General features: G+C 41.0%; 1 protein-coding gene across 1 annotated transcript in view; it reads left to right on the forward strand.

Moving 5' to 3' along the window:
• The window catches only part of TOPAZ1 (testis and ovary specific TOPAZ 1), a 74,684-nt gene that overhangs the window by 11,318 nt on the left and 42,714 nt on the right, over window positions 1-20,652 (forward strand). The window contains exons 5-9 of the mRNA XM_006273249.4: window positions 1,697-1,827; window positions 3,156-3,214; window positions 13,331-13,446; window positions 16,132-16,217; window positions 17,128-17,262. Of these exons, the coding sequence (XP_006273311.3) occupies window positions 1,697-1,827; window positions 3,156-3,214; window positions 13,331-13,446; window positions 16,132-16,217; window positions 17,128-17,262 (527 nt within the window). The remainder of the gene's footprint in view (window positions 1-1,696; window positions 1,828-3,155; window positions 3,215-13,330; window positions 13,447-16,131; window positions 16,218-17,127; window positions 17,263-20,652) is intronic.

The raw sequence follows: 20,652 nt of genomic DNA on the forward strand, positions 1-20,652 counted from the left end.
CACCATCTTGTAATAGTAATGTCTGTTTATTTATCATCTTTGTATGGCAACCCACGCAAAGAATATAAATCCTCTTATTAGCAGATAAAAATAGGAGGAGACAAAACTATTCTGAAATTACTTGAGGGACTGGGTGTTTGATCTCTCTTGGTTGGTTTCCTGTTTCCATCAGCAGGAAGAGTTAGAATAGCTGACCAGACTATACTTCTGTGAATCCCTTCCCTTCCCTTCACTTTGGTCAATTAATTTCCTTAAGGAAAACTGATTTAGCAGTGTGCTTTTGAATGTTTTTTTTTTTTTTCTAAGAGCACTCTATTAGACAGCTTACTCATTCTGATATGTGGCTTGCAGGAAATGTATAGTGGAAAATTACTGTAACTTATTCAGGTTTCTGGACTTCCAGCCTGTTTAAAAGAAACTTGCAGCTGAATAAAAGTGCCTTGCCAGCATCAATGAATGACACTTAGATTCATATTCAGTCCATGGTTTCCATTGGTCCCAAAAGCCATTGTTAACCCAGCACTCTGATTGCGTTGGGTTTTTTTATATTCTTGGACAGCCTTCTCTGAAATGGGGAACTTCTTGGCCACTGATCTGTGCTGTTTTCAGTTATGTTGACACTATGACCCACATAAGGCAGGGATGTGCAACTTATTACCCATGGAGCCATTTGATCCAGCCCACAGACATGAGGTGGGGGCAGTTGTTTCTGCAGCAGTCACTTTCCCATGGCACTGTGGGGAGAAGCAGTGGTATTGGCAGTTTTCCTTGTGCTGCCCTGGGGAAAAATGCTGGTGGCAGCTGGGTCTGACCACTTACCTGTCTTTGACCTGAACTGGGTCATTCTGGCTCATAGCCAAAAAGGGTTACTGACTGCTGTTGAGTGAAAGGAAGACTAGATGCTTTTGTTAGTGTTTGTGTATGCATAGGGCATTTGTAATACCTTTGTCTGTGCTTTCTGTTGTATACTATGATTATGGGTTCTTACCTGGATGGCTCCAGAGAGTCCATAGGAAGGATGACTTACTGGGTGACAGACAACACAGTAAGCATTTTCTGTGACCTGAGGTGTTAGGTCTTTTTTTTTTTTTTCTTTCAAGGGAAGACTTCATGCAGGTGTGGCTAATGGGAGAGCTCAAAGTGCTTGGCTTGTTGGTCAAGTTAGACTGTAAGGTCACTTGTTCATCCCTTCTGCCAGTTACAAAAAGAACTTAATTCCCCTATGTATTAGTATCTCATTAAGCCTGATGCTGTATTAAGAGAGCTTCAAACTCTGGTGTACAAACTTTTACAATCTTGCATGCTACAACAGCTAAGTCAAGCTCTTTCTCTTGATTAGAGACTCTGAACATTTAAATTTATAGTGAATGTTTTTGGCCCCATTTTAATAATGTAACTTTAACCTTACTGATTTCTGTTTGGAATATTGCTTTCATAAATCTATTGCCCTGCTTCACAGGGATTTTATAGCACATTGTGCATGGTTAGAATTTTAATTACATTCTCTATATTATATTTACTTTGTAGGAACTCTTCACACCTTCATGTTGTAATGATTTTATATCATAAGTTTCACTTACAACAATCCCTAGTGCTTTTTAAATTTTATTGCCATAAAAGTCCTTGTAATAGTGAAGAAAATGTTAGCTTCCTCATACTTTAGTGAGGGAGACTTTACCATGTTCGTTTTTTTTAGCTAACGAAATTAATAAACATGATTCTTCAAGAGGAAGCAGCCCTTTGGGAGGTGTAACAGAGGAGTCTTCTGAGGATGGGCAACTGACTGAATCAGATGAACACACAAAGGGTTCCAGTGTGGATGAGAAGGTATAAAAGCAAGTATATTCTACTCTGTCATTGTACAATAAATACACAGGCCAGATGAGAATTATATTTGACAATTTATTTTTCTGCTTTTGTTACTTGATGCTTGGATTTCAAAGCTTAACTCTAATTGGACATTACCATATTAATTCCTGTAATATTACTGTCTTTCCAGTACTATAAATTATGTTCTTCTAATAAATACTTATAAATAATTACAAGGCTATTTTTAATTATAAATACAAATACTGTTAAGGTTAGTTTGTATATACTGTACGTAACAAAACCTGGAAACCCAAACATATGAACAGTTAAGGCACCACAAGCCCTTCGCTGCTTCAGAAATGAATGTGTGGGAGGAGAGTTGTCTGAGACTAGTAAAGAAAGACATATGTTTGCTTCTTTAAAGACTTCTGCACAGCTTCATGGGTTGGAGGAGGATATGTCTGGCTAATTGGACAGGAGGGATGTAGCATAAGTCTATTAATTTCTGGCAGCTAAAGAGAGATTATTAAGCTAATCCCCTGTCCAAAAGTACCTTCCTTTCTTACCTTCCTTTGACTACACCTAGGATTTTGGGGCCTTGCTATACATTTTAGTTACCCTTTTTGATATGGGAAGGAGGTCACCCCTTCAATGAGAAGTTTGCTAAGAGGAGACACTCTTGTGTGTTCACTTTTCATTCAGTAGCTCAGGAATCCAGAGGGGTAGAATAGATTGTAAAATTAATTTAGTTGAAATTTGGTAGATATTCAGTGTACATAATTAATGTGTAAGGATTGTGGTTCCTTGATAAGTTGGAGTTGGAAGCAGGGTAAACATAGCTTCACCTACAAAATATAGAGAATGGGATTACAGCTTCTGGTATCTGAATGGGATTACAGCTTCTAGTATCTGAACTCTTCCGTTCTTGTTACTTTCTATGGGAAAGAGACAAACCACAAAGGAAACCCAAATGTACAAGGAAAATGGTGAAATGTGCTGTGGATAATCTGAAGAGTGTATTTTTCCTCTAACTTTTTAATACAGTAATCTTGTAATGCAGTAGTAAAAAAAAAAAAAAAAATCAGACAATTTGCCCCTTTTCATAGTTAATGAAAAAGTTTAAATAAATAGTAAATTATTGCCTTTAAATAGTTAAGTAAAAACAGTAGATACTATAATGTAAATTATATTTTTATAATAAAAGCTGACAGCGCGTGCTTTAACCATTTCACTGATTTGTTAAGTTTTTATCTGGATGTAAAATGTATATAGCATTCCCAGTTCCGTAGGAATGTTTAATGAACAGTTGAGTAATTGACATATTCAAATTAATTCTTATTTTACAGGACAGATTTTCAGGCAAATCTTCTGTAAAAGAAGAAAAAGACAGCATTTATGAGAAAAGGTAGGTGTGGCAATATTTCTTTGCATAATTTCCACTAATTCTTATTAAAAAAGTAAAATGAAAGGCATTTTTATCCAAATTCATTAGCCTTCTTACTAATTTTTGTGCTGCATGCAGTCATGATTGTGTTTAAAAAAACTGGAACAATTTATTATGTTTACAGAGCTAAACATATTGGAGATGTATGGTTATACTGTTATATGCAGATAGACAAGTGTATGTAATTTTTGTCTGCTGGCAGTTGATTAGCTTAGTCTTGTTTTATACTGGTATTTGATTGATCTATTCAAACCTCTCAAAATGGATATCATGTGAGATGCATTCTAACATAGAAGGATCTTACATAAGGTGTCAAATGATTAAGGATTACCCAGTATATTTATACTAGCTCTTCTGCAGAACTAATATTGTGAGCAAAATGAAAATAATCCACTAGTAAATTATGATTAAATTTTGTAGATTATAGGAGTCTAAAAACTGCAAGTGTGTATAATAACTGAATTTACTGTAATGTAAACAAGGAAGACTTAACTACCTCTCTCTTTCCTAACTGTATTTTTATTATGAAAACATATTTGCACTAAAGCTCTTAAGGTATCCTACAGTTTTAACATTAATATTAAAAAATGAGATGGGTCCAAGTGCTTTGTAAGAAAAGATTGCAAATGCAGGGGAAACGGAAAGGCAATATAAAAAATTCTCCAACTGAAGTTGAGCGTCTTTTCAAATCAAGTGGCAGTCTAATTTCTCCAACAGCAGAAGCAGACTAAAAGCTGCTTTTAAAACTTAAATGACATAATGCAAATAACCAGAAGGTTCATAATCAGTTGTTAACTCAGAGTGAATACTAACAGCAGCTAGTGAAAGGGCTGGAGTGTAAATCTGAATGTTTCTACAGTGTCAGCAGTTCTATTAGTACTAGACACTTTGGTGCTCTGTTTTTAATGCGAGTTAAAATATAAATATTAGAATACTGTTGGTGTTTGTATTGGTCTCATTCAGCATTTTCCACAGGAATTTTTTTCTGATGTTCATACAAATGTGTGTGTTATATTTACAGTATACTATGAACAGGCTGCAATAAAAATTCCTTTGCCTAATGAATCAACTTTTACAGAATCTATGTTTTTTAAATTAAGTATCCAGCATTCTGGCTTGCAGATGTGAACGGATGTTAAGCCATACAGTGATAGTTGAGTCTCTATACAGTTCAGATGAGTCTCTTACAGCTCAGTATTTTCACTGTTTTAGCCATGATCCTCAGAAATTCTTGTCTTAGGTGAAACAAAGCTTCTTATCTGTGTGTGTGCAGCCTACCAAGATAGCAGTGAACATCAAGTTTTATAGGGCAAAAGTTTGGTTCACAGAATGGCTTCTACCTTAAGAAATACCTTATTCAACATAAGTCAACTTGCTGGGCTGGCAATAGTCTCTCTGCATCTGGAAATGGTAAATAAAATGCCCTCTGGGTTCTTGGTGTCAAGGCACAAAACGTTAGACAGTGAATGACCTGTCACAAAGCTGGACAGGGTCCTTGCTATATGTCTTCTCACTTTCATCTGCTCCCAGATGATGTAAAACACAGGAAATAGAGGCTGTTTCTCAGATCTGGTTAATCTAGCATTGTCTTTTTGTGTGCCTCTCATAGAGGAGTTCTCCTATTGCAAAATCAGTCCTTCGCCTAGAACCAGACCCATTTTTTAAATGAATGTTTGAGTTAAATTTTTGCTGTTATGGGTCCTAAAAGAGAAGTCAATAGATGGAACTTAGTCTGTCATTGCAAAATCCATAGTTTAACCAGTGAATGATGGCTTTAGCATAGGTTTGTGTGTGTCCTGGTAAAAAAAAAAAAAAAAAAAAATCAAATATCTGTAGTATAAGGTTTTCAGCATGTTCAAAGAAAAGACGCTTTGTATAACTCCAAACTTCAAACACTTGCTTCAGACATCAACCTTATTCCAACACTTTGAAGTGAGAGGACAATTTTGAAACCTGAGTTAGCTCATGAGAGTCCTATCCAGATGATAACTCCTGTAGATTTCATATTGCTTATTCATTAGAACAGGCATCCTGAGGGGGTTACTATCTCGAAGATTGGGTGAGGTTTTCTATTTTAAGTTAAAATCTTTTTCTAATACTCCATGTTGTACTTCTCAGATAAGCAATCCCTGCAATTCTCATTCCTTACGTAAGGGCTGTCCAACTTTAAGGAGCAAGGCATCACATGCCCTGCAGGCTACATCAGCAAACACTGTGTACCACACTGGTACATAGAATCATAGAACATTGGGGTTAGAAGTAACTCCAGGAGGTCATCTAATCCAACCCCCTGCTCAAAGCAGGACCACCTCCAATTGGATCATTCCAGAAAAGCTGTGTCCAGAAGGCCTTAAAAACCTCCAAGGATGGAGATTCCACCACTTCTCTAGGTAATCTGTTCCAGTGCTTCACCACTCTCCTAGTGAGAGAGTTTTTCCTAATATCCAACCTAAGCCTCCTTTGCTGCAATTTGAGATCACTGTTCCTTGTTCTGCCATCTGTCACCACTGAGAACTCCATTTGCTGTGGAGCCACCTTTCAGGTAGTTAAAGGCTGCTATCAAATCCCCACTCAGTCTTCTCTTCTGCAGATTAATAAAACCAATTCTCTCAGCCTCTCCTCAGAAGTCATGTGCCCCAGGCCCCTAATCATTTTCGTTGCTGTCTGCTGAACTCTCTCCAACTTCTCCACAATAGAAAGGATGTGGATGGCCCAGAACTGATTTGGCCTCCAGTGCAGAGCAGAATGGAATAATTGCTTCCCTCAGTCTGCTGGCCATGCTCCTACTAATGCAGCCCAGTATAGCACTTGTTTTTTTCTGCAGTAGAATATTGCTCCCCAGTCTGGAACAAAAGCCTGCACACAAAGGTGTCGATACAAAGTTAAACGCAGGTGTGTGGGTTATATCGGGAACGTTAATAAGTACACCTTTGCCGTGGCTTCCAGTCCTAGCAAACATTGCTCCCCCACAGCTCTGCTGCAGTGCTGCATGCATGAGGGACTACCACAAGGTGCGTCCATCAGTAACCCAAACTTCCCAGTCAACGAGGACATCACTATGCCCCCACTGGATAGGCTCAAATCTCTCAAATCCTTCTGGAAATATCATCATAGACCTTCTTGGTGTAACGAGCATCAAAGAAAAATGGACGGAACCCAAGCATATGCCAGCCTGCCACAGAAATACATCGTTAGCAACCCTACAGTCCCCCAGCCAGGATTTGACCTACCAAGAAAGATTTGGTCCCCCCTGAATTCCATCCAGACACTTCTTGGAAAATGTGGACCCCTACTCTATAAATGGAGAATCAAAGAGAGTCCGGGTTGCGTTTGTGGTGCAATTTTTAAATGATGCAACACATTGTAAATGATTGTCTAATTAGATTATTTAATGGCGATTTTAAAATCAATCCATGCAGTTATCCCGAAACAGTTCAATGGCTATCAAATTTAATCTATGAATGTTGTAATCCTAAAATGTCATATGAAAGAGAAGGAGCCCAGTATGCTGTTAACCTTCTTGGCAACAAGGGCACACTGTTGGCTCAAATTCAGCTTATTGTCTATTGTAACACCCAGGTCCTTTTCTGCAGAGCTGCTGCTTAGCCAGTTGGTCCCCAGCTTGTACTGGTGCATGGGATTCTTCCACCCTAAGTGCAGGACTTTGCATTTGTCCTTGTTGAACCTCATGGGATTTCTTTTGGCCCAATTCTCCAACTTGTCAAGGTGTCTCTGGAATCACAAAGTGTCAAGGTGAATCCTAGCCCTACTCTCCAGCGTATCTACTACTCCCCCCAACTTGGTGTCATCTGTGAATTTGCTTAGGGTGCTATCTATCCCATCTTCCAGATCGTTACTGAAAATATTGAACAAAACCAGCCCCAGGACCAACCCCTGGGGTGCTCCACCAGCTGCCAACTAGACCCGAGACCATTGATCACTACCCACTGAGCCCAACAATCCAGCCAGCTTTCTATCCACCTTACAGTCAATTCATCCAACCCTATTCTTCAACTTGTTTGCAAGAATGCTGTTGGGACCATATCAAAAGTCTTGCTAAAGTCAAAGTATATCACATTGACTACTGTCTCTGCATCCACAGAGCCAGTTATCTCATCAAAGAAGGCAATCAGCTTGGTTAGGCATGACTTGCCCTTGGTGAATCCATAATAACTGTTCCTGATCACTTTCTTCTCCTCCAAGTGCTTAGAAATGGATTCTTTGAGGACCTGCTCCGTGATGTTTCCAGGGACTGAAGTGAAGCTGACTGGTCTGTAGTTCCCTGGATCTTTCTTCCTTCCCTTTCTTAAAGATGGGCGCTATTTTTGCCCTTTTCCAGTCATCTGGGACCTCCCCCAATCACCACAAAATCTTTGGACACAGGTATTGCGGTAGACATAGTCTTCCTGGACTTCAGGAAGGCCTTTGACACTGTCTCTCACCCCATTCTCATTAAAAAACTAGGAGACTGTAGTGTTGATACCTACAGTTAGATGGGTCACTAATTGGCTGGAGGGCCGGGCCGCACCCAGAGAGTGGTGGTGGGACGGGTCTTATTCGACCTGGAGGGATGTGGGCAGTGGGGTTCCACAGGGCTTGATCCTTGGGCCAGCACTGTTCAACATCTTCATCAGCGACTTGGACGAGGGAGTAAAAAGCACCCTGTTCAAATTTGCAGACAACACTAAGATGTGGGGAGAAGTGGGCACACTAGAAGGGAGGAATAAGCTGCAATCGGACCTGGACCGGTTACAGGGGTGGGCAGATGTCAGTGTTGAAACCCATCCTGCTCTCAAGTGCAAGGTACTGCACCTGGGGAGGAAGAACCAGCGTCATACCCACAGGCTTGGGAACTCCCTTCTTGTCAGTGCAGAAACAGAAAAGTATCTTGAAGTCATTATGGATGCCAAAACGAACATGGGCCAACTGTGTGGGGATGCGTTCAGGAAGGCCAACCATACCTTGTCATGCATCCACAGATGCATCTCAGGCAGGTCCAAAGAGGTGATTCTCCCCCCTTTATGCGACACTAGTCAGGCTGCAGTTGGAGTACTGCATCCAGTTCTGGCCACCGCACTTCAGGAGGAATGTGGACAACTTGGAGAGGGTCCAGAGGAGGGCCATCCGTATGGTCAGGGGTCAGCAGGGCAGGCCCTACGAGGAGAGACTAAGGGACCTGAACCTGTTCAGCCTCCACAAGAGAAGGCTGAGGGGGGATCTAGTGGCTGTTTACAAACTAGTCAGGGGGAACCAGCAGGCATTGGGGAGAGTTCCTGTTCCCCCTAGCACTACCAGGAGTGACCAGAAATAGCAGTCACAAGCTGGCAGAGGGTAGATTCAGACTAGACATCAGGAGGCGCTACTTCATTGTCAGGGTGGCTAGGATCTGGAACCAATTCCATGAGAAGTGGTGCTGGCTCATACCCTGGGGGTCTTTAAAAGAGGCTGGATGAATACCTTGCCGGGTTCGTTTGACCCCACTACTCTTTCCTGCCATGGCAGGGGATCAGACTTGATGATCTGCTCAGGTCCCTTCTGACCCTACCAACTATAAAACTATGAAACTATGAATTTTCAAAGATAATGGGCAGCAGCTCTGCAATCACATTGGCCAAATCCCTTAGTACCCTTGGTTGAATTGCATCCAGCCCCATGGACTTGCACATGTCCAGCTCTTCTAAATAGTCCCTAACCTTTACTTTTATCACTGAGGGCTGCTCACCTTCTCCTGAAACTGTGCTGCCCAGTGTAGTAGTCTGGGAACTGACTTCGTCTATGAAGAGAAGGTAAAAAAAAAGCATTGAGTACTTCAGCCTTCTCATCATCTGTCACTAGGTTGCCTCCCCCATTCAGTAAGGGACCCACACTTTCCCCGACCTTCCTCTTGTTGCTAACTAACTTGTAGAAACCCATCTTGTTATCCTTCACATCCCTTGGTAGCTGCAACTGTAGTTGCTCTTTGGCCTGCACGCCCAAGCAAAATTCTTACATTCCTCTCTAGTCATCTGTCCAAGCTTCTACTTCTTATAAACTTGCTTTTTGTATTTAAGCTCAGTGAAGAGTTCTCTGCTAAGCCCAGCTGATTGCCTGCCATATTCCCTATTCTTTCTTTACATTGGGATGGTTTGTTCCTGCAGCCGCAATAAGGTTTCTTTTAAACTACTACTAGTTCTCTTGGACTCCTTTCCCCTTCAGACTGGCCTCCCAGGGGATCCTGCCTATCAGTTTCCTGAGGGGAGTCTGTCTGCTTTTCTGAAGTCCAGGGTCCATACTCTGCTGCTCGCCTTTCTTTTATCAGGAGCCTGAACTCTATCATCTTGTGGTCACTGCTGCCCATCTTTGCATCTGCTTTTACATCCCCATCAATTCTTCTCTGTTTTTGGTCAAGAAAAGCACGGCCTTTATTTGGTCTCCAACACTTGCACTAGGAAGTTGTCTCCAATGCTCTCCAAAAATTTACTGGATTTCATGTTCACTGCTGTATTGCCCTCCCAGCAGATGTCAGGGTGATTAAAATCCTTCATGAGAATCGGGGCCTGTGATCTGGAACTTTTGCTACTTGTCTGAAGAAAGCATAATCTACCTCCACCTCCTGGTCTGGTGGTCTATAGCAGACACCCACCATGACATCACCTTTTTTGCTGTCCCTTCGAACTGCAACCCAGAGACTTTCAACAGACCTGTCACCAGTTTCATACTGGAGCTCTGAGCAATCGGACAGCTCTTTTGCATACAGCACAACTCCTCTTCTCTGCTGCCTGTCCTTCCTGAAGTTTATACCCATCCCTGACCAGTACTCCAGTCATGCAAGCTATCCCACCAAGTCCTGGAGGATTGGAAGAGGGCCAATGTCATCCCAATCTTTAAGAAGGGGAGGAAGGAGGATCCGGGGAACTATAGACGGGTCAACCTTACCTCTATCCCAGGGAAAATCCTAGAAAAAATTATCAAGGAACACATCTGTGGGAGCCCGCTGGCTAATGTGATGTGGAGGGGCAACCAGCGTGGGTTTATAGCGGGCAGGTCCTGCCTGACTAACCTAGTTTCTTTTTAAGATAAGGCCACCAAATGCTTAGATGCAAGAGTCGAGGTGGATATTATCTATCTAACTTCAAGAAGGCTTTTGACACAGTATCCCATACCATCCTTATTAATAAACTGAGGAAATTTGCAATGGATGATTATATGGTAGAATGGGTAGCAAAGTGGCTCAGGGGTCGCACTTTAGAGGGTGGTGGTGGATGGGTCCGTGTCAACCTTGAAAGATATGTGCAGTGGGGTCCCTCAGGGCTCAGTTCTGGGGCTGCTGCTGTTCAACATCTTCATCAGTGATGTGGATGAGGGGGTGGGAAGCACCCTGTCCAAATTTGTGGAGAACACTAAAATATGGGGTGAAGCTAACACCCTGGAGAGGAGGAACCAGATCAAGGCTGACCTCGACAGGTTGGAAGTGGGCAGAGAACAACAGGATACAATTCAATAAGGGCAAGTGCAAGGTGCTGCATCTAGGAAGGAAAAACTGCCATCATACCTATAGGCTGGGGGGCGACTTTCTCAGCACCACTGAGACAGAAAGAGATCTTGGAGTTACTGTTGACTCCATGAGTAGTCAATGTGACAAAGTAGTCGGCAGAACCAATCTCACATTTGTCGTGCATCCATTGGTGCTTCACAAACAGGTCCAGGGAGGTGATTCTCCCTCTCTGCGCAGCGCTGGTCAGGCCACAGCTGGAGTACTGTGTCCACTTCTGGACGCCGCAGTTCAAGTGGGATGCGGACACCCTGGAGAGGGTCCAAAGAAGAGCCACTCGTCTGATTGGAGGCCTGCAGGGAAGGCCCTATGAGGAAAGGCTAATAATTTTTTCAGCATCTCCAAGAGAAGGTTGAGAGGGGACCTTGTGGCGGCATACAGATTCATAAGAGGGGAGCGACACGAAGTAGGCGATGATCTGTTTACCAGGGCATCCCCTGGAATAACAAGGAACAATGGCCATGAGCTGTTGGAGAATAGATTTAGACTGGATATTAGAAAAAAGTTCTTCACAGTCAGGGTTCCCAGGATCTGGAATGAGCTTTGAAGGGAGGTGGTACTCGCCCTTGCGGGTCTTCAAGAGGAGACTGGACAGGCACCTAGATGGGATCATATGATCCCATGTTTTGACCCTTTTCTTGCCTGCCAGAGGCAGTGCTTCAGACTGGATGGCCCACTGAGGTCCCTTCTGACCCTGGAATCTATGAATCTATGAAAAAAGTCTCTGTTCTTCCAGTCATGTCATAGTCCCTTCACTGTGCAAGGACTTCCAGTTATTCCTGCTTGTTTCTTCAGCTCCATGCATTCGGGTACAGACATCTGAGGTAACTAGCCAATTGCCCTACTGTCTTAAGGAAGAATAAGGAGGCCTTCCCTGTTGCCCCCTCCTCTTTGTGCTTCCTCTAGGTCCCCCACTACCCCATTTACCTCAGGACTTTGGTCTCCATCTCCCAGCGAACCTAGTTTAAAGCCTTCTCACTAAGATAGTGAGCTTGTCGGCAAAGGTGTTCTTCCCTCTTCATCAGGTGGATCCTGTCTCTTCCTAGCAATCCTTCTTGGAACAATCCTTCTTGGATCCCATGGTTGAAGAAGCTGCCGAATCCCCACCTGCACAGCCATGCATTGATCTGCAGGATATGTCTACACCTGCAAGGGCCATTCACCTTGACCAGAAGGATCTACAAGAATGCCACCTGTGCCCCCATCCTCTTCACTCTTGCACCCAGAGCCTTGTAGTTACTGTTGATTTGCTCAGGGTCACCCCTGGTGGTATCATTGGTGCCCCCATGGATGAGCAGCATGGGATAGTAGTCAGAGGGTTGGACAAGTCTCAGTAATCCTTCCGTGACATCTTGGATCCAGGCTCCAGGCAAGCAGCAGACCTCCCAGGACATCAGGTCAGGCTGGCAAATAGATCCCTCCATTCCCTGCAGAAGGGGAGTCTCTAACCACCCCCATCCATTGCTTCCTCTTCATAACGGTGATCTCAATCCTCCCCACCTTAGGGATTTCTGGTCTGGCCTCTTCTACCAATGGATTGCACTTCTTTTCCTCTGTTGCTGGAGCTCCATAATTGTTCTTCAGGCAAACCACTGCAGGTTGGGATGATGACTTCCTTTTGCTGCTAGAGGTCGCAATCTTCCAGCTTCCACCTTTCTGGGAGTCCATGCCTTCCTTCCTTTTCTAGAACTGGCTCTGGCAGTCCTTCCTTCCTTCTTTCATAGGTTTCCTCCAGTGTGGAATCAGTCAAGTCCTCATGGCAGAGGGTGCTTCAGAGTCTTGCTGCTACCTCCTGTAGCTCTTTCCTTCTCCTTAAGGACACCACCAAAAGGCACTGCTCACATCACAGGTGCTCCCCCACCTGGCTGACACTGGAAGGAATTCCCTGTTGCACCAAATGTAGCTGTATCACCTCACCCTTGGCCCCCCAGCTCTGGGCTTCCCTGGTACTTCAGGCTGCACCACCCACCCTACCTTATGGGGAGGGGGCAGGAAATGAAATTCAAAGGAGGCAAAGGAGCCCCAAGACCCTAGCTGCTGCTCCAGCCAGAGTGCTGGGAGAACCAATGGTCAGTTGGGTGCCTGGGTGCTGCATGTTAACCCCTCATGGATTGCATGCAGGCCGCTAGTTTGATAGCCCTGCATTAAGTAAATTCAAAAGATACTAATTCTACAAACTCTAAGGATTTTTTTGTGGCAGAGGTGATAAAGTATGTAGCAGTTTGTGGGGAAATTTCCCTATAAAGAGAAAAAAATAATCAGAACCTTCCATTCAGTTTAATGGTAGAATTTACAAGAGGCTTATATGTGCTGTGTTCATCCTGCTACTGAATTTGACTTTTGTTTTCTCACCTGCTCACTGCTTTGATATAATTATAGACAATATAAGGTTATCTTCCTCTAAAGAAAAGCTTTGGGGGTTATTTGTCAGCCAGTGATGCTTTAAAGTGGTTACTTTAAATTTTTGTTCTACCTAGTGTATGCTGGATACTTAGAAAATCATTTGTTACATTTGGTTTAAATGATGTTTTTCTTTTAATACTTAGCAGTGATTCTGTGTGTGCAGAATTTGAGAGCCCTGATCTTCCACTAGGATTGCAGCTGTCTTGCCTGGAAGTAAAAGCCCATCATGGAAGCACAGTACAGAAACCCGGGATGAATGGTATCGTCTATATTTGTAAACAACTCGTAATATAATTTTGATTTTGTTTAATGTACTTTAGAAATTAGTCCAAGCTCCCTAAAGATAGCTAGAATTTTACTTGTTTTGTTTTTTTGTTTTTTTTTGCACAAGTGAAACAGTTAAGCTCTCTTTTGAAGACTGTCTCTCTAGGTTCTCATTCTTGGCTGCATGCATTCAGGTGATTAGGTTGGAATCCTTCAGAAAAACCATACTTGTTCTAACTACAGGTGTCTTGTCTTTTCCAGAAACTAGAAAATCGGGATTAATAATTTATAGACTAATCCGACCTCAGTCTCTCTCTGGCTGTGTGGGCATAGGATTCTGAGGTCTTTCTAAGGGTAGTGCTTGTATCAGAATATTGGCTATTTTCTTTGAGTATTTCTACTGCACAGCATTATGATAACACCCATATTTATCGAGATAAATAAGTTTTCAGATCTTGTTATAGTTGTGTAATACTTGTGGAGACATGAACTGCATTTACAGTTAAGGGCTTTTGTTCATTCATGCATTGACTAAATCTCATTATTTTTAAAAAGGTCTTGCATAGACTTTCTCCCCATATGATAACTATGACATTCCCCTAGATCAGGGGGACGCAGAGTCCAGCCTGCGGGCCAGATTTGGCTTGCAGCAAACTCCAGTTCCCAGCAGCCCCTGCCCATGTTACTGGCTGGTTTCCATGGAGAACCTAGGAGGGGCAGGGCCATGACAGCATTTGGAGGCTGGAGTTTCCCTGAAGACTAATCCAACCAGTGCTGGCAGGGTGCAAGGCTGGGTGGGGAACTGCTCCGGAGGATTTTGTGGTGGTTGCCAGCATGGTCTGGAGCTGGGACCTCCTGGGGTCTTCATGGAAACTGACTGCGGTGACATGGGCAGGGGCTCGTGGAAAATGCAGTCTGGCTGCTGGCTGGATCCACCATTTTGCCCACCACTACCCTAGAGCATATCCATAGTTTCTTTGATGCGGAAGGCAAAAAATTACAGGGTCTCTTTTACAGATAAGTTGTCCTTTCAAATCTTAGTGCAGCATCTATTTAAGGAACCAGTAATTTTATAATTGTTTACTTAAATGTACTTTGTAATGTAAATGTGGGTGGTTTAAATTCTGCAATTTGTCAATTGTGCACCTATCTGGTTTCAAGTTATGCTGCAAATTAAACATAATAATTGGCCCATTAGATAGATAGACTACAGGTTCATTAGTTCCGTAGCATCGTATCATTCACATTTTTAGGGGGAAAAGGCAACTAGAAAATAAGCCTACCATAACAAATGTTTCTTTCTAAATGTGCATTAGTTGATTTAAAAAGCATGATGATATATATCCCTTGTAAAAATCTTGATTTTTATTTTTAAAAGGTTTTGTATTTTTTTTAAGCATTACTTCTAGTAGAAGCAGCCAAAACAGCAATAGCAGTGACTTCATAGGGGACTACCCTTTCCCTGGTATATCCTAGTTGCAAATCTGTGCACAGTATTAGCATTGCATAATGCTACTGCTCTCTTTTCCCACCCCTACTCCCTGAATGTGACTTTGTGGGGGGGAAAAACTGCAAAAAGGACCTAGCCTCAGATTTCAGCTAATAATTCAGCTGCTTTCCCAGATACTCCTGTGGTCTTCTGAATGCTCAAAACTTCCAACAGTTTTAATTGTTCTTTATCTGTCTTCTGCTAATAGGCAGCTTGGTCCAACCTTCCCTTTTCCTCACTCTTTTAACCTCAGCTTCACTTCACATGTGATCCTATCCTGCCCTCATCATGTCCCCTTGATTCCTTTTTCTTCACTTTTTTTTTTCCATTTAAAATATCCTCCCAAAATAATTAAACCAATTAGTTTTGTTTCAGGCCACCAACTTCTTTTTTGCTTGTGTGTTGTATTGCTTTCCCAGCCCTGGGTGCCTATACATGCTTCTATGCGTTCTAATTAGAATGCATTGGAGCAGACTCAGTCCCCTTGATTAAAACCCCTGCAGGTTTAAAAATGGCCAGCGGGGTGCTTTAACTGACACTTGTCAAATGAGCTTTAGTTGAAGTGGCCTATGGCCATTTTTAAATGTGCAGGGGCTTAATACACATGACACTGCGGTGTTTTAATTAGAGCAGCTCTCCAGGAACTGCTCTAATTAAAACGCCCACCCCCAAGCACGTGTATAGGTACCCCATGTTTCCTATTTGGATTCAACAGTCTTTGTGACAAGGCCTACTACTGCTATTACAGGGTGCCTCAGTTGTCCTTTAGGCATTACCATGATAAACGTGACTGCTGGGGCAGGGGACAGCAATGTTGATTCAGAAATACAGAAGCTACTAACCAAGTGCTAGGGATTAAAGCTTCCAGTAGTTTCAGCTCATTTTCTACCTTTTTTTCTTGCCTACCTTAAAGAGAATAGACCTTTGCTAAAAAGGGGCAATTTGTAGCTTTTACACAGTTTAAAGGAGGCTAAGAATGACCTGTCTAAGAGACATTATAATACTCATTAAACCACAGGTCTCTTAGATTATTATTTTTGGGTTGTGCCTAATCAAATACTCATTCTGCCTAGTATTGTATTATCTTTAAAACAATGCGCTGTTAGTTGTGTTTACATTATTAAAAATAAAGACAAGAGATTTTGTCCCATTTAATATACAGTTGATTTATGTTTTTGTTCTCTATCATAGATTTCAGATATATAGGCAAGTGCCCACTCTTACCATTTCCCAATTCTAACTGTTATGAACCATGGAAAATGGACAAAAGTGTACCAGTAAGTTGCTAAATACTTAATGAATTATTATAATATAGAGTTAATTGTATTTGTTTGTGCATTTAATCAATTCTTAATAAAAATATCTAGTGATTTTTATTGGCCTATGTAAGCCAAAGTTTTCACCACCTTAAAATGTATGGTCTAATCCAGTGGTTTTCAAACTGTTCCACAAAATCCTATTTTTTGTGATAGGTCATCAAGGGTTTCCCAAAATGATTAGGGCCAGTGGTGGAACAGGCCAGGTCTGCTGGCTCCAAGTCAGCTCGCACAGTCTGCAAAGCGAGAGATAGAGGTTCTCCGGCAAAAGAAGTGATATGAAAGGGTTCTGGTAGGAAGTTTGAAAACCACTGATCTACTGAATAAAACTTCTGAGGATGTTATCAGTGCTGAGAAGAAGGCTGTTCACAATGCATGCATGTTGGCTTCTGCTTTACTAGAAAAACAAAATTAAGCAATATGTTCTGCCAGCTTTTGAGAAGAAGCTAAACAGTCCATTTATATTGGTCGCCAAACTGGAACTCAAAGAAGCTATGTTCTGTTCCCAGCTTAGTAACTTGCTGTGACATCTTGGATGAGCCAGTTCAACTTTTTGTATTCATTTTCCCTCCTACTCTTAAATTTGGGGCATATTTTTTGATTGTCAGTTCTTCAGGGCACAGATTCTTACTGTGTTTTATACCATGCTTAGGACAATAAGCATTGATCTCCGTTTGATGTAAAACGGAAAGGGGAGGAAAGAGAGAAAAAGTTGCTGCCTTAAAGGTTTAAAAGATCTTTTCATTGTCTTCTACTGGTCGTATACATTTTTATTTTAAAATATAGTTAGTATGTTATTTCTTCTAATATAATGTTAATATGCTTATCTTTTTGGAAAAAAAAATAGGAGAAATGACTATTTGACTTTCAGGTTTCCCACTCCATCCAGAAAATCCTGGAGATTGAATTGCCTCGTAAATATTGCAGATTTTATTTCAATACGCTGCGTGGCTGTGAGAGAGCAGAATGTTGGTTTTGGCATATTCCTGAAAAAGGAGATGAAAAGGTAATGGGTTTGGGGGGGTTTTGGAGGAGGAGAGATGATGGTACATATTTTCATTTATAAAAATCAGAAAATGTTTCTGTATTCAGTTTTGAGTTCAGGCTGAGTTATCTTTAGGGTAAATCTACACTGCATGAGCCATATGTCCTAGCAGGCATGTCCTACCCACCTGCTTGCATGCTCCAAGCCTGGAAATACACAGATGAAGAGTCATGGGGGACATTTCCTTTATTGGTTACACTTGTGACCCTTGTCTCCAGCATGCTTGAGAGCAGCTGTTGGGTCTCACCAAGCAGCCTTCCCAGTGTATTTTCAGTTTTGGACAGTGTGAATAGGAGTGGGTGGCTGGGGCATGCTCAAGAATATTTGCCAGGACATGCTTTTACCGTTACTTTATATATACACTTAGAAGCTGAGGGCTTCATCTAAAGTCTTCAGTCTCCAAAGAAGGAACCCAAAGAATATGCATAAGTGCCTTTTTAAAAATTGCTTATTAGATCATTGTACTAGAGAAGCTGTTGAAGTTGCACAGTTAGATTTTCAAATGATGAGAAACTGGATGTGTGCGCCTACTCTTAGAAATCTCAAGGACATCTGAATGTGAATGTCTCCAAGGACCCAGCTAAAAAAACAAGAAAATGTGTATACATTTGAAAGGTTTGCATCATGGCATTCTTTGAAAGATAGATGTAACAATGGCTTAAAGACACTAATCCCTTCATGTAAAGGATTCATCCTCAATGAATACACTGTCAGAATGCGATTGACTTTATATGCCAGGTATGAAGCATCTTTGCAATGCTTTCTTGAGCATTGGCAGTATCCAGCTAATTGACACAAGTCATGTTTTGGATTTTACTTTAAAGATGCACTAAAATAATCAAATGTTAAAAATCCAGCCTCCATGAGCTTTTGTGAGCTGCAGTGTTTCTATTGAACTCATTGTTTTGCCTCCAAGGCCACAGTCTGCCACTTGGTAGCCTGGAAATACTTTAAGTTCTTTACTGAAAACTATCTATACAGATCAGACCAGTGATCCAGTTACTCAATATCCTGTTTTTTCACAAGGACCACTAACAGAAACTGGGGGGATAGGTGGACTCAGAAAGGATGTTCCTTCCTCATCTCTGTTAATTACTATACAGTTTACAGCCTGAAACAACAGTTTACATCTTAGAACATACTTAACGTAGCAGGATGATATTATTACCCATACCGGTGTCTGATGCTTTTATGAACATCCATTTGTTCTTGAATCAGGAAGACAATGAGTTCCACAAGTTACCATTTTTATTTTGAAAAAAATGTTTTTAATTTGTTTTCTCTAAGCTTCATTGAATAAATCTTGGTTGGGTAAACAGTTTACCCTCCATGTTGTTCCTCATTTGTATACTTCAAGTACAACCATTCTTTTTTTTTTCTCTAAAGTTTTACTTTTTTCCATTCTCCCACAGATAGATGGATAGATAGATAGATAGGTTTTTCCATGTCTCTAATAGCTTCTGTCTTCAAACTCTTTTTTTATTTGGGATATTGTGAGCAGAACTGAATAGAATGTTCCTGGACAGAGTATATCACTAATTGATAAAAGGGCATTTCCAGTATCTCTTATTTCTTTATACTTGCTAGTGTTTTACTTGGGTCTTTTGCCCAGTAATCGACCAGAACTATTTGTTGATATACTTTACCATAATAATATCCAGCTCCTTTATTGCAGTGTTCCATTTATCTTGAAATCCAGAAACATGTACGACTGAGTCTCACTCTTCCTTTCTTTATGCATTACCTTGCATTTGTCAACATAGATTTTTTTTTAAGCCTGTTGTCATGCTACTCATAAACAGATCTTTCTTAAAATAAAAAATCAGTCAGATTTGTCCCAGGACAAAGCCTTTTATTGTGGGATTTTACAAGCCCATTGACCCACTTGAAGTACCTTTGAAGAACCAAGATAACACTTTTTTTCCACAGGATGTTCAAAGTTAATTTGAGTTAACTGCCATTTAAGCTACATATATATGTAAACAACTATCCCACACTTTTTTATGGGAGTCGAAACCTGGAACAGAGAGTCCTGGGGTAACTCGTCCTCTGTTTTCATTAGATGCCCATGGAGTTCTTAAGCCTTTTCTAATGCTGACCTCCTTAAATTTGTCAGCCTCAAATTTTGTTAAACCATTTACCACCTTTTTCATCATCTAATAAATGTAAATGCCAAATATCATATATATGCATACAGCAATCCCACCATAACTTTTCTCTGAAAATCAAGCATTTATTCCTACTTTAGGGCAGAGATTGTTTAGCCAGTTTTCTTACATGACAATTTAACTTCACAGAATTTAGCCTAATTCTCTTGACTTAAATAAAGTCGCTTATAAGAGGATATTAATAAAAGTCTAGAGAAAATATATTGGCTTATTGCCTTGTTGACATGCCAAAAGAATTCTAGCAAATTAGAGCTGTGCAATTTTTTCTTCAAAGGACTTTTGCTCTGTTTGCCATTCTCAGATATAGTATAGTTCAGCACTTCTCAGCCTGAAGATTAGGATTGCTAGAGGTTTGCAGTTGTAGCTGGATGAAGAAGGCTTCTGAACCTTTTTTTAGTTGCAACATAGGTTCACAATACAAAAAAAAAACAGATCCTCTAATTGTGGTGTTTTAAATTATGCATTTAAAAATTTTAGGAAAGTAGTACCCAGGACTTATCTTTCACACCTCATTTAAAGATGGATAAAATATTTTTCTGCCCTTATGTATCTGGGATCGTGACTGATTTTAATCAAAGATTGCATATTTTTATTAGCAACTTGGGCTGTACATTCCTAGATTCTTTCAGAAGTCTTTGACAAATACCAGATGGCTTATTTTAGTGCTTTCCCCTCTGGCACATTAGTCTAACCTGGCTTCATTTTTTATTATATGAAAGAATAGGCCTGTGGTAGGTGTCACCCAGTTATTTCTTTTGGTGATATCTGGAGGAAAGGTAAGTGATTTTTTTTTTTTTGCATATTTTTCCTTTTCTTGGTTTGATTTTTATCTTTAATCCCAAATAACATAATACACCCCACTAACTTCCTCATAGATTTTCTGCTTTCAGCTGTTTGCTAGTCTCAGATTTGTCCTGTTCCTCTTAATTTTTACCTTAATATTTTAATTACCATAGACTTATCCCTTTCTGTTAGTTTCAGTTGAGAAGCCTCCTTCATTCAGATAACAGGAAAGGATTTTTAAACCAGACTCAACATCAACCCTCTTGTGCAGTCAAAACAGCTATTTGACAGGAGAGTGGAGTTGTTAGAGAAAGTACATTCACATTTGATTCTCAAGACAGTAATCTCTGCAGTCTCCAAAAATGTTGGTCTTCTACAAGATGAACAAGGTTTATGCCTT

The sequence above is a fragment of the Alligator mississippiensis genome, chromosome 5 (assembly GCF_030867095.1).
Source record: "Alligator mississippiensis isolate rAllMis1 chromosome 5, rAllMis1, whole genome shotgun sequence".
In the NCBI taxonomy this organism is placed as follows: domain Eukaryota; kingdom Metazoa; phylum Chordata; order Crocodylia; family Alligatoridae; genus Alligator; species Alligator mississippiensis.